We start from the raw sequence: 11,911 nt of genomic DNA, 5'->3' as shown, positions 1-11,911 counted from the left end.
CTGATTCTCCCCAGGAAAGAATCCCCCCATTTAGGTTTATCACTGTCATTCAGCATCACTGCTGAGGGACAGGTCTCCATATGGCCTTCTAGAACCCAGTGTGGCCCTTCCCCTAAGGAGCACAGACCAGCATACAGAGGCAAGCACTCCTCTCCATATCCCTGCTGCTTGGAATCAGCCATAGCCACTGCAAGCGAGCGACAGGCCTGGCAGTGTCTCAGCAGAGCTAAGCCACCTGGCCCACACACATTAGCATTCTCATCTATGCAGAAGCACGATCAGGCCTCCCCTGGACTCCCTGAGACCTGCATCAGCCCAGATTGTGACCTGAGAGGCGCAGGTATTAAAAACACACATGAGAATTGAAATCAGTTTCAGGAAAGTTTCCCCCTTTTGTTTTGCTTATTTTGTCCACTGTGAACAAAAAGCCCTGAGCTCAGCATACAATGGTGAGAAGAGGAAGACCCCCTTTGTCAGTGGAGCTTCCTCCTCTCTGCTGGGGATCCCAGATCCCCATACCCTCTATCTAAAGAATGTCACATAGTCCTTGGGGAAATTACAGGTCCAACTCTCTTTCTTTGACAAGACCCTGCTCAGCAAGCACCCAGGATTCCTGGAATCCTCCATGTAAATGAGGCATGTCACCTTAGCCCTTCAGCCCATTTTTACACACCCTGGGTGTCCCTACCCACTCCCCAAGGTTCTATATAACCCTCATTGGCCCCTAATAAAGTTGATTTGTCTCCCGGAAGCTGATCCCAGAAGGTCATTTTTATTCACAGACCACCAAATCCCCAGTTCGTCACTTTTGTCCCTTGATCCTGTGGACAAGTGGCCAATCACCCCAGGAACAACGGTAAGCCACATGGTGGGTCTGGATTATTAACCTGAAGAGATTTACAGTGACTTAGGACAGTTCTCCACCTGGGTGTCAAATGACTCTTTAATGGGGTCACCTAAGACCATCTGAAAATGCAGAAATTTACATCACAAATCATAAAAGGAGCAAAATTACAGTTAAAGTAGCAATGAAAATAATTTTACGGTTGGGGTATGGTTAGGGGTCACCACAACATGAGGAACTGTATTAAAGGGTTGAAGCATTCAGAAGGTTGAGAAGCACTGGTCTAGGAGCTGCATCTCTGAGTATGTCTGAGGGTATTTCCAGAAAAGGTTAACAGAAAAGGGAAGACCCATCCTCAAAACGGGTGGCACCATCCAGCAGACCCCCCACATTCAAAGAAGTCCAAAGGGAAACAGTGAGCACCTCCTGCCTTCACTCCTTTCCGCAGAAGCACTTCCATGACTTTCCAATATGGTCTCACTGCCGGCAACTCTCAGGGGAGGTCAGGCCTTCAGCACCAGACTGGGACAGCCGAGACATCCACCTTTGTAAACTGGGCAGCTGCCAGGTTCTTGGCATGTACATAGCCACTGTCAGACTCTCTAGCCCCTGTCCAGCCAATCAAATCCCTTTCGTTATATATTTATAACTGATACACGATAACACTCACACGTACATTCTTGGTCTGTTCCTCTAGAGAGGCCTAGCTAATAAATTACATCTCCTGAGTTATACCTATTTAGTAAAATCAGAAAATACAGCTTAGGGAGACAGAAAGGAAAAAAGGAATCCGAACATTTAGAGTTAATGGCTGTATTTTTACGTTTGGCCTTCTAGATTTTTATTTATATTACTACACAAACTACTGTAATAAAAATAAGTTCAGGTTGTATTTCATCGTCATCATTATAACTACTTTTATACAGACATACATATCCATACTTACAATTTTATAACATCCTCTTTAATGGCTATATTTTAATTCACCAAATGGGATCTATGACAAGTTATCACCAATTCCCTATTGACCTTTCCTGTTGCTTCCAGCACTATTTTAAGTATTATTGTAAACGGGGTTTTGTAACAGACTAACTTCAGGCATGGCATGATTCAAGCATTAAAGTGGCATCGTCAGGAATCAACCAAACTTTGAGTTCCTAGTGGATTTATGTTATCATTACCTGGGATGCATGTGACAACATAGTCACCTACAGCTCCTGCTCTAACATACCATGACTAAACCAGTCTCAGGGTAAGACATCCATTTAACTGGCAAAAGACACAGATCTTGCCTCACTGAGCTCTGCCTGTGGTCAGAACATATAATAACAATTGGCCAAACCTCAAACACAAACCGTCACTGCTTCCTGGAGAGAGGATCTGTCCCATCCAAACTACACGAACACAGAATTGTGGGGGAGGTTGGAAGACAGACACTGAAGACGATAAAGAACAAATAGGCGTAACAACCAGCTCCCCAAAATACCTCTCTGTTCTATGATTAAGACTCCTATATATGAGTCTCTGAGATCTGAAAAGCCAATCCGAACCACTGTCACTAAAAAAAGCAGCATTGCAGCAGAGGAGGAAGAAGAGGAGGAGAAAGAGGAGGAGGAAAAGAGGGAGAAGAAGGTAGTTTATTCACTGTATCTATCACAGTCAACCTTCACAACCTCAGGCCGAGGGAACCTTACCAGACACCCAACTCTGCCGTGACCATCCCCTTGGTATAACTTTGGGGGTTATACCGTCTCCTGGGTGGTCTTGTATAGTAACTGGATATAATCAGGCTGGGTTTTTAAGAAAGGGAATTACTGCACAGGTTAATCCAGTAAGAGTTCCGATTGGCAGTGCATCAAGCAGGCCTGGAAGAGGGAAGGAGAATCTGCAGATCTGCGGGAGCCGGGGCTTTGCTGAGTGCACTCGCGGTTGAGCAGAAAGCCTGAAGTGCGTTCTCTAGGTTGGAGAAGAGTGAAGCGCAGAGTCACATGGAAAGCTGTGCCGGGCCAGCAGGCACGGTGGCTGGGCCTGGGCTAGTCAGTCGGTGGTTGCTTCGGTGAGCAGCGGGTGACAGAGGCGTGCTGGGCGCTCCGAAACCAAGAGAGGCAGGAGGGAGCTCAGTTTTGTCTGGGTGACAAAATGGCTTTCCTGGCAGAGAACAAGGAGGAGGGGATATTAGAGGAAATCTCAGCCCTGGCCTGGCATCCTTTAAGTGGGCAGTCACCTGTGTTGAAGTTAGGAACGCAAGAAAAAGGGCTGAAATCATTTTACCTGTTTAAAGCAGTTGAGGAATGAAACATCTTGTTATTTATGTATCCGAAATAGACAGGAATGGCTTGCCTGCGGAAAAGTTGACTTTAATAGTTGTTAATGTAATCCCTTTGACCTGTGAGGTGGATCCAAGATGGTTTTCTGAGGCTTATTAGAATGTTTAAGTTTACAAGGAGAGGGAAAATTTAGATTTTAGTATCACCATTGTCTGAGACCTTTCAACTATTCTGAGTTAAAAGCACGAACTGTTAGGGAAGGCAAGTATTTAGTCAGGCAAGTTTTTGGGAAACCCCGCAGTCTGGTGGCTCCACCCCCAACTGCCTATGGGATGAGGGGGAAGGACTGGAGAGAAGGTGCGGATGCCAGTGAAAGTCCAACATCTTCCTCTGTCCTGGAACCCAACCCAACCCGTGTCGTGTAGCACGGGCGAGGTGAATGGGCGTCTGCCAGATTCCTCAGGTCTGCAGCTTCGAAGTTGGGGCAATCAATGGGAAGGGCCTGGCTCAGACGGACATGGTCACCACGGGCCCTGCGCCCAGGCAAGGGCTGGCAGAGCCCCACGGTGCTCATGCCACCTGTGGCCCATCGCAGTCTGCACACTGGTGCGTGCAGCCGCTGGTTCCCGCAGTGCGGCCAGGGATGGCGTAGGCGGAGCTGGTGCTGCCAGGTGCCTGCAGGGCGGGTGGGGTCTTGTGAGCCAGGCTTGCAATTCCCAAGCCTCAGTTGCACAAAAATGTTATTTGGTCAAAATGACCTGTTGGTGATGTTTGCTGTGCTTCTGTGGAAAAAAATTCCCCGGCTAAAAAGTTCATCGGCTCCCTGCGGGGTGTAGTCTAGGTCCTGATTTCTCATAACTTGCTGGAAGCCTTTGGCCCTGCACTAGGCTTCCCACTGTGGAGTGAGCCGGGCAGGAAGGACACAAATATCTCTCCAGTCTTTGGGCTTATTTGAGGTGGCAATCCGGCTCTGTAAGAGCGACATGGGCGCCATTCCCCTTTACATCCGCTCTGAGTTCTTCTAAACCTTCAGCTTGGTCTGAGTCCCTGTTAAGTGGTCGCTTCTGGGTGGGATGAACATTAACTGGGAATGCGTTTACATCTGCAGCTTTGTGGGGGTAACAGAGAGAGGTGGTCCTGCTGGGAATGCTGGAAGTGCCCGAAACTCTGGCTCCAAATTGGAGTCCTGGGTAGATGACGGAGGTCGCCAGGGTTTCTTGGGTTTTGCAACAGAATCGTGGTGAATACAGAACTGTTGCTTGGTAGAGGATGGAGGGTGAGACGCCAAGGAGTTACTCTGGTGTAATCAGTCCCAGACGCTTATGAACCACGGCTAAGATGAACAAACACTTGGGAGAGGTTTTTCCTGACTATATTTCTGGCGAGACAAGCGACTTGGGTCCACGAGTCAGGGTTTGTAAATATCACTCGTGAGGCGCTATCTGAAACGTGTCCTCCCAAACAGATGTTTTTTGGCGATTTAAAACCATGTGCTTTTAAGAGACTACATATCGTCCTAACTTGAGGGTCCTTTCTATGTGATGAGTTGTTCCACATGATGAAGATAGGAAGTGTTGCTCGCAACGGTCAACACTCAAGAAGAGAGTAAGGGAACTTTCTGCCAATATCGGGGAGTACTCCGACCAAGGGGCATCAGCTGTTCCACAAACTGTATCAGTGCCATGCCAAGGCTCCCACCAAAAACAAAGTAGGAACACAGCCCCTCCCTCAGAGTTTGAAGGCTTAGGCTCTCAGGCCTAAGAGAAACTCACCCTTTTTCGCTTCTACTGGAGGATCTGTTGCACCACGCGGGCGCCATCTGCCAGGATCTCAGCTGGGGTCCTGGAACTCAGCTTCCGGACAGAGAACAGGGGTTTTGTTTCTCTCAGGGGCAGCTAGAACGCTTTAGGGCGAAGCCAAGTGTGCTAAGCCGCGGCATGGAAAAGGTTTTCCACAGTGTTACAGTTTGGCTCTTTTAGCATGAGGTCAATGAAAGCTCTGGCGTCCCCAAGCCTATGGCCCAGAGTGTTACAGCTCTTGGTCAGGCTGCTGAGCTGAGCCTGGCAGAGGTGCCGGCAAAGGCCCATGCCCAGTTGGCTTGCAGCCAAGGCACAGGCCCGGGAGCCCAGGCCCAGCGGTCCCCAGCCCAATGGGCCGGAGGGCAGGCCTGGCAGGCGATAAATGACAAATCTCAGACAAATCTTTAAGTGAGAAAGCTCGAACCTTTAATCACATGAAATATAAGCCAGGGTAGAGGGAGGGATTTTGAGGGTGAATGTGTTTGATTCGCTAGGGTCAGGAATACTTAATGGTCCCATCATAAGGAAAATTTAATACTTAATGATCTTGGGGGGGGGGGGAGTGTCAGAATATCCAAGTACAATTGATGGTCACTGATGGACTGAGATCCTTAGCAGGATGGGGTGTTTCTAGGAATTCAGGGGAAGAATCTGGCTTACAATCTGCCCTGAAGGCCATGCAACCTCCTCACAAGACCTGGAATTATCCAGATCAGGGGAGAAGTCAGAACCCTGCTGAGAAAAAGGAGCCTAGCATTATAGACCAAGCGTAAAATAACTGGCTATCCTGAGACGGCCGACTTCAAGCTTATCCAGCGGAGACCCACAGTTCTCTCTGGGCCTCGGTGTACCCGACATTTCCCCTGGTCACTGTGGCAGTGTGCCTCACATTCTCCGATCTTTTTGGCCCTGGTTGTCCCTGCACCTAGAGATGACATTCAATTGACTCCATTTACCTTAGACACCTGTTTCCATAGGTCCTGAGCCATCCAATGCAGAAGAGGAGGTTGGTAGTTGGCAGCAAGGCCTTTGGTGGAGGAGCCTGCAAAGGAGGCAGCTGTGCGCTGAGCGGCTGAAGCCTGCTCGCTTGGGCTGTCTGCCCTGTGCTCACTTCCTCCTGGGAATGGCCTGTTTGCTTTTCTGTTTTCGAGCAGGTTTTTTCTCCCGTGTTGATCTATTGGAGCCTTTGAGAGCACGCCCATTGTGTATGCGCTTATGGGCTTTACCTTTCCCGGAGGTTTTGTTGCTGGCTGTTTTGACATCTATCTTATCTTCCTCTTCGACATCCTCCTGAGAGTTTCCAAAACATATCATACTGGTGGGCAGCAGAGGGGAGCCTCGAAGGCAGAGGAAGGTAAGAAAGTCTTCTGTCTTAGGTATCCTTTTAGAGAGATCAGAAAATTGAGCAGCTGGCCAGGATGGCAAAGGCTCCACTGTCCTCACTGGGGTTGTGCTGGGACCACTCGGCTGAAATTGAGCAAACTTTCTTACTGCTCGCGGCCTAGACCTTTTGCTCGATGGCCCTTCTTCAAAATCTGAAGAACTAGCATCACTGCTAGCAGAGGACACTTGGGGTGCATGATCCTTCTCATTCTCTGACTGCCCTGAGGTTGGTCCTAATGCCTTAGATGAGTCATTACCAAAGAGCCCATTCACTGTTTTCAGGCTCCCTGCAACACCTTCCCCATGCTGCCTTTTCTGTGCATTCTTGAATTCCTTCAGAGACAAATAAAGAACTTTCTGCACCATGCTATCTTCTAACCTTGGGATCCAATCGCTGTCATCAAATTTCTTCTTAATGATTTTCCTTTTGGGTCTTTCCTTGCTCATTCTGAGATTCAAGTGCTGACTGAAAAGGGGGACAATTGCTTTATGAATTTAAAGCCATCTGAAAAGTGCAAAAAAAAAAAAAAAAAAAAAAAAGGAAAAATACCCTGGTGTTTTTTTTGGTGGTGGTGGTGGTGGATGATCTTGTAATCCGACTTTTCTCCCTCTTCCCCAAAGCCAGATTCACCAAACAAGGGCCATATGCAAGCCTTCCCCACTGCCCTCATGTCTACCTGCAGCCAGGCAGCTGGGTACCACTGCTCCAGGACACCCAGCCTGGGGGACAGCCACCTATTCCTGGGGAAACTTAGAATAGTCCCCTTGATCATATAATGGTAAATTTTAGATTGAGGAAACTGTTATGAATTATTTCTAATGGCTGTTGTATAAACTATTGGCACAAGGTAGGACTGTTTAACATTCCTAGTGGTAAGAACTTCCAATGATCACTTTATAGGACCACTATCATCATAACTTGGCACTGAGAAAGCAAACCTTTCCCTACCATGCTCATGCAAAGGGACTGAGAATAAAAACAATCCTTTAAATCAATTACTATCAAAGGCCATGACTTATGTAATAAAGAAAGCAATGGGATTTCAGGCTATAAAGAGCCCATTGGTTGAATAATTTTCTTTATGGCTCTTAAACCTGTTAACATCCTCCATTTTTCTGATTTTTTTTTTTTATAACAAACATAGGAGAATTGCATGGACTGGTAGATTCCCCAATGTGTTGAGCACCTATTCTAGTACCTATAATATTTATTTTTTTCACAGGCCATTGACCCACCCATGTGGGTGGGTTAGCTTGTTGGTTAGCCATTTTAAAGGTAGGGCAGTTGGTACCTTTGAAAGACCAACACTTGTCATGTCCTGCTTACGGAAAACATGGACAGTCTGTGACTGTTCTCAATAATAGCTTGTAATATTTATTTTATTGATCGTTTCTGAGATTGGAGAAATGTTAATCTGTGTTTTCCATTGCTGTAACAAATCTCATCCCCATAAATTCATGGCTATATTAGCCACAAATGGCTTTAATTTTCCCATTTGTCCTTCTGGTCCTATACACTCAACCTGTCTGGCACTTTGTTTGACCTGAGATAAAATTCCAATCCCTCGAAGCTGATTTACTTCTTGAAGAGGCCAGTCTTGGTGAGATTATTGTTACATCTGCTCCTGTGTCTACTAAACCTTCAATTCTAATGCCATTTATTTTTAGCTTAGGTCTCTGATCATTTATAGCAGTTTGCCAAAATACTTGCTTTGTGGTCTTTCTTAATTTTGTTTTAGCTGTTGAAGCTGTTCTGTCCTTGACTACATCCAGAGCAATATGGTTTTTAACAACAGGTACTAAATCTTTTAATTGCTCTGTGGCCGAGTTTCTCCTACATTGACAGGAAATGATTGAATTGAATTTGATGTTGGGGTCTGCAGGAAGGCCCCTCGGGTGTTTCCCAAAGGCAAAGGGTTACTTTGCCTATCTCTTGTTGATCTATACTCCTTAGTCCAAGGCCTGCCTTTGCCATGCCTTCAGCATACCAGGAAAGCTGGGGCCTTTTTTTTTTATCTCTAGAAAAACCACTGTTTCTGGGAAAGCCTACAGTCCTTTTTTCAAATGGCCTTGCTTACCACAATTAAACCATCTGCATAGCCAGAAGTGGTGGTGCACGCCTTTAATCCCAGCATTTAAGAGGCAGAGGCAGGCAGATTGCTTAGAGTTCAAGGCCAGCCTGGTATACAAAGCCAGCCCAGGACTACAGGGAAAAAAAAAAAAAAAAAAAATCTGCCATTTTGATTCCTAAGATTTTAGAAATTACTTCTCCTATCAGATTTGCATCATAAACAAGAGATCCCATAATCAGGCGTATCTCTAATCCATTCCTCTACTGATACTGATCTTGCCTTTAAAGGTCTAGTTACTCTTTTGCATTCTGAGTTAGCATTTTCAAAAGCCAAAGTTTCAGTTAGTACTTTTCTGCTTACTGAATCTGGTACTATTCTATTTAAAGCTGAAGTCAATCTTTGCAAAATCACTAAAGGCTTCTTTTGGGCCTTGTATAATTCTAGTAAATGCCTCAGATCTCTTTCCTGATTCTTCAGCCTATCCCAAGCATTTAAATCTGCTAGGCCACATATGCCAAGGTGTGGTCATCCAGTTCAAACTTTGTAAATCAGCCTATTGACCTTCACCTAGCAACCAATCCTGAGAGATATCAATACCTCTGGCCTGATTTCCTCTTTCTACCATGACTGCTGCTGTAACTGAGGACCAGGTTCCAACATTGCTACTGTCATATCTTTCCAGTCATGGGAGATAATCCTGCTCTGGCTTGACCATGAATTTAACATCTGCTTAACATAGGATGAATGCATACCATAGGAGATTATTGCTTCCTTTCCTCAAATCTAGTATGTCTGTAGGATGCCATTTCAATTCATTACAACCTTAAGCGTGGCTATCTTGTCATGGTATGTCTTAAATAGTAACTGGATATACTAAAGCTGGTTTTCTAACAGCCTTATGCCTGCTCCTTGCAGTTTTATTATGCTGTGGCACGGTAGGCTCTTTCCTCTGCCTGTGTGTGTCTGAGAATTTTCCTTATTCTGATTCATAGATCTTTCTAAGGCTTGTCTAAATTACTCTATCTGTGCCTGGGTATTTTTATTTTCATTTATTAAGTCTCTGTAATTTTCCTTCTAAGGCTTGTATTTAATCAATGCACTTTTCATTTTTCTTTTTCCTGTCTCTCTAAAGGTTTTTCTCTTAGAGCAAGTACAGAAAGTCATATTGACTATTAAGAATAAATTTAAAAAATAACAAAATTATATTAACCATAATTGATATTGAACTAATTTCGGTTATATTATTTAGCTTTTCATTTAATGCTTCTATTTTTAGGCTATCTGGAGTAGCACTAAACATGGTTCTAAAGTCTTCTATTATGGTAGTTCCCATCCTTAATTGTCTCCTAGAGGACATCCCAGATGACTTACCAACTCTGATGGCTTCTCAAGTTTGTCCGCAGCTGGAGATCTTTCTGTCTGTGGGGTCGTGCTACTTGTTGGAGTGCCAAAATGTTGTTTAAAAAAAATGAAAATGCCAACCGCTCTACTTTTCCAGTAAAGACTCAGGAGCCAGATGCTGGGGTTAAAGCCTTCTGGCTCAGAGGGGCAGAGAAAGTACCCAGCTGACTGACCTTCCTTCTCAGCTCAGCTCCAGATGAAAAAAACAAAAACAAAAACAAAACAAAAACCAAAAGGCTCACTAGCTCAACTGACATCCCAGAAAGGAAAGGCCAAAAGAAAAAAACCAAGGCTGAAGTCTTGCTAGTTTAAAGCCCAAAAATCCAGGGAGCTGAACAGCTGAAGCAGAAGCTAAAACCAGAGTTCAAGCTAAAAGCTCCTTCTTCTTCTCCATGCTGTCTTATATACCCCTCAACTCAAAGTCCCTCCTACTCTTTAATCCTTGTCAGCAGGTTTCTTGTTCCGCCTCTTGGACTAGGGTTAAATTTCTTAAATCCTGTGTACAGAAAGCTCTTGGATTAAAGGTATGTGCTAGGGCTGGGAGAACCATACCGTAAATACCTGTTTATAATAAAAAGTTCGTGGATTCAAGGTTCTTCGGTTCACAATTTGGGGGTTCACATTAAATCAAATATCTGCAACAGTATGTCCTAAGGCCCTCCGAGTTCAGACTGACCTGAGTTCAATCTGAAGAACCCATACAAAGAAAAGCTGGAAGTGGTGGCATGTAGGCATGTGCCTGTAAAACCAGGGCTAGGAGACAAAGACAGGCAGATTCCTGAAGTTCACTGACCAGACAACCGAGCCTACAGTAGGAGCTACTGTCTCAAAAGGCAAGGTGTAAAGTTCTTGAGCAAAAACATCCAAAGTTGACCTCTGGTCTCCACACACAAATCACATACACACACAAAGAAATTCAAAAAAGAAATGTCAGGAGCTGTAGAGGAACATTAATTCAGAACATAGCTGCTCTGGCAAAAGATCGCATCCAAAGACCTTCTAGGTCTGTGTGATCCAGCTGGCAAGAGATCACATCCAAAGATCTTTTGTGTGATCTGGCTGGAATACAAACATGCCTTTGATCCAAGAGACAGAATCAAGCAGATCTGAGTTCAAGGCCAGCCTGATATAGACCACGTTTCAGGTAAAGAAAGGCTTACTTAGATCCAGGCGTGATGGTACACGCCTTTAATCCCAAAGAACGTAGATAAAGATAGTTTATAGAAGGAAGCACCCACGTTGGAAAGTGTTGTTTAATGTAGTGGCAGAGAAAGTGATGAATCAGAGAAGATTGACAGAATAGGATAGATATGCTCAACTCTCATGAAAAGAGAAAAGAAAGGGGAGCTACTTTGTGGGCAATGCAGAAAGTGGTGGACAGTTTTACAGCAAGAGAGAGGCGGGTTGCAGAAAAAGAACCCAGTTAAAGAGTCAGAGAATGAGAACGTGCCTGATTAGAAAAGGTTGCTGGAATTAGTTTGAGGCCAAACAGAGCAATTCAGAGGCCTAGAGAAAAGTCAGATGAATAAGTCAACTGAGAGAAGAGTTTGAGCCCAAACAGCTGAGTTGAACCAGCCTTCCCAGAACTCAGAAAGAACAAGAAAGTTTGAGCTTATTAAGCAGTATGTCTCAGAGGCTGAAAACATTCTAGGCCTAGGTTAGATTTTACGGAGACCAGAAGCTTCTGAGACTAGGCCTAGGTTAGCAGACAGACAATAACCTCTGAGACAATAACCGAAGCAGAAGAATAAAAGATCCTTTCACAGGCTAGAGAGATGGTCCAGCAGTTTAGAGCAATGGTTTCTCTTCCAGAGGACCCTGGTTTCAATTCCTAGCACCCAGATGATAGCTGACAACTGTCTGTCTATCCTCTGGGTCCATGCACGAACTCTCACACTCACACGAACATGCACGCAGGCAAAGCACCAATGCACATGAAATAAAAATTTTAAGACGCTTTTCAGCTCTCTTAATGCTTGAATTAGATACTTATGCAAAGTCAACTCCCAGCCCTGCCATGACCCCACCCCTGCTACCTGAGGACTAAACTAAGCCCTTCATACCTTCCCAGGACACACTGCCTACTTTACAGCTCCCAACCCCTGATACCAAAGACTATTTATAGAAACCATTGCGCCTTCCACA

General features: G+C 45.1%; 1 protein-coding gene across 1 annotated transcript; it reads right to left on the bottom strand.

Annotated features, from left to right (window-relative positions):
- Positions 1-5,361: 5,361 nt before the first annotated feature.
- LOC129672471 (protein Jumonji-like) lies at positions 5,362-10,171 on the bottom strand. Its single transcript, XM_055601953.1, has 2 exons — positions 9,737-10,171; positions 5,362-6,759 (listed from the first exon to the last, which is right to left on the bottom strand). The coding sequence occupies exon 2, from the start codon at positions 6,738-6,740 to the stop codon at positions 6,018-6,020; it is 723 nt and encodes a 240-aa protein (XP_055457928.1). The 5' UTR covers positions 6,741-6,759; positions 9,737-10,171; the 3' UTR covers positions 5,362-6,017.
- Between the last annotated feature and the right edge of the window lie 1,740 nt (positions 10,172-11,911).

The sequence above is a fragment of the Psammomys obesus genome, unplaced genomic scaffold (assembly GCF_907164565.1).
Source record: "Psammomys obesus unplaced genomic scaffold, mPsaObe1.curated_primary_1811, whole genome shotgun sequence".
Classification (NCBI taxonomy): Eukaryota; Metazoa; Chordata; class Mammalia; order Rodentia; family Muridae; genus Psammomys; species Psammomys obesus.
Note: the sequence above shows the minus strand (reverse complement) of the source record. Positions and strands in the feature narration are given on the sequence as shown.

What these genes read in the sequence shown, in the direction of transcription:
- LOC129672471 (XM_055601953.1), bottom strand. Translation starts at nt 6,740, where the DNA reads ATGAGCAAGGAAAGACCCAAAAGGAAAATCATTAAGAAGAAATTTGAT.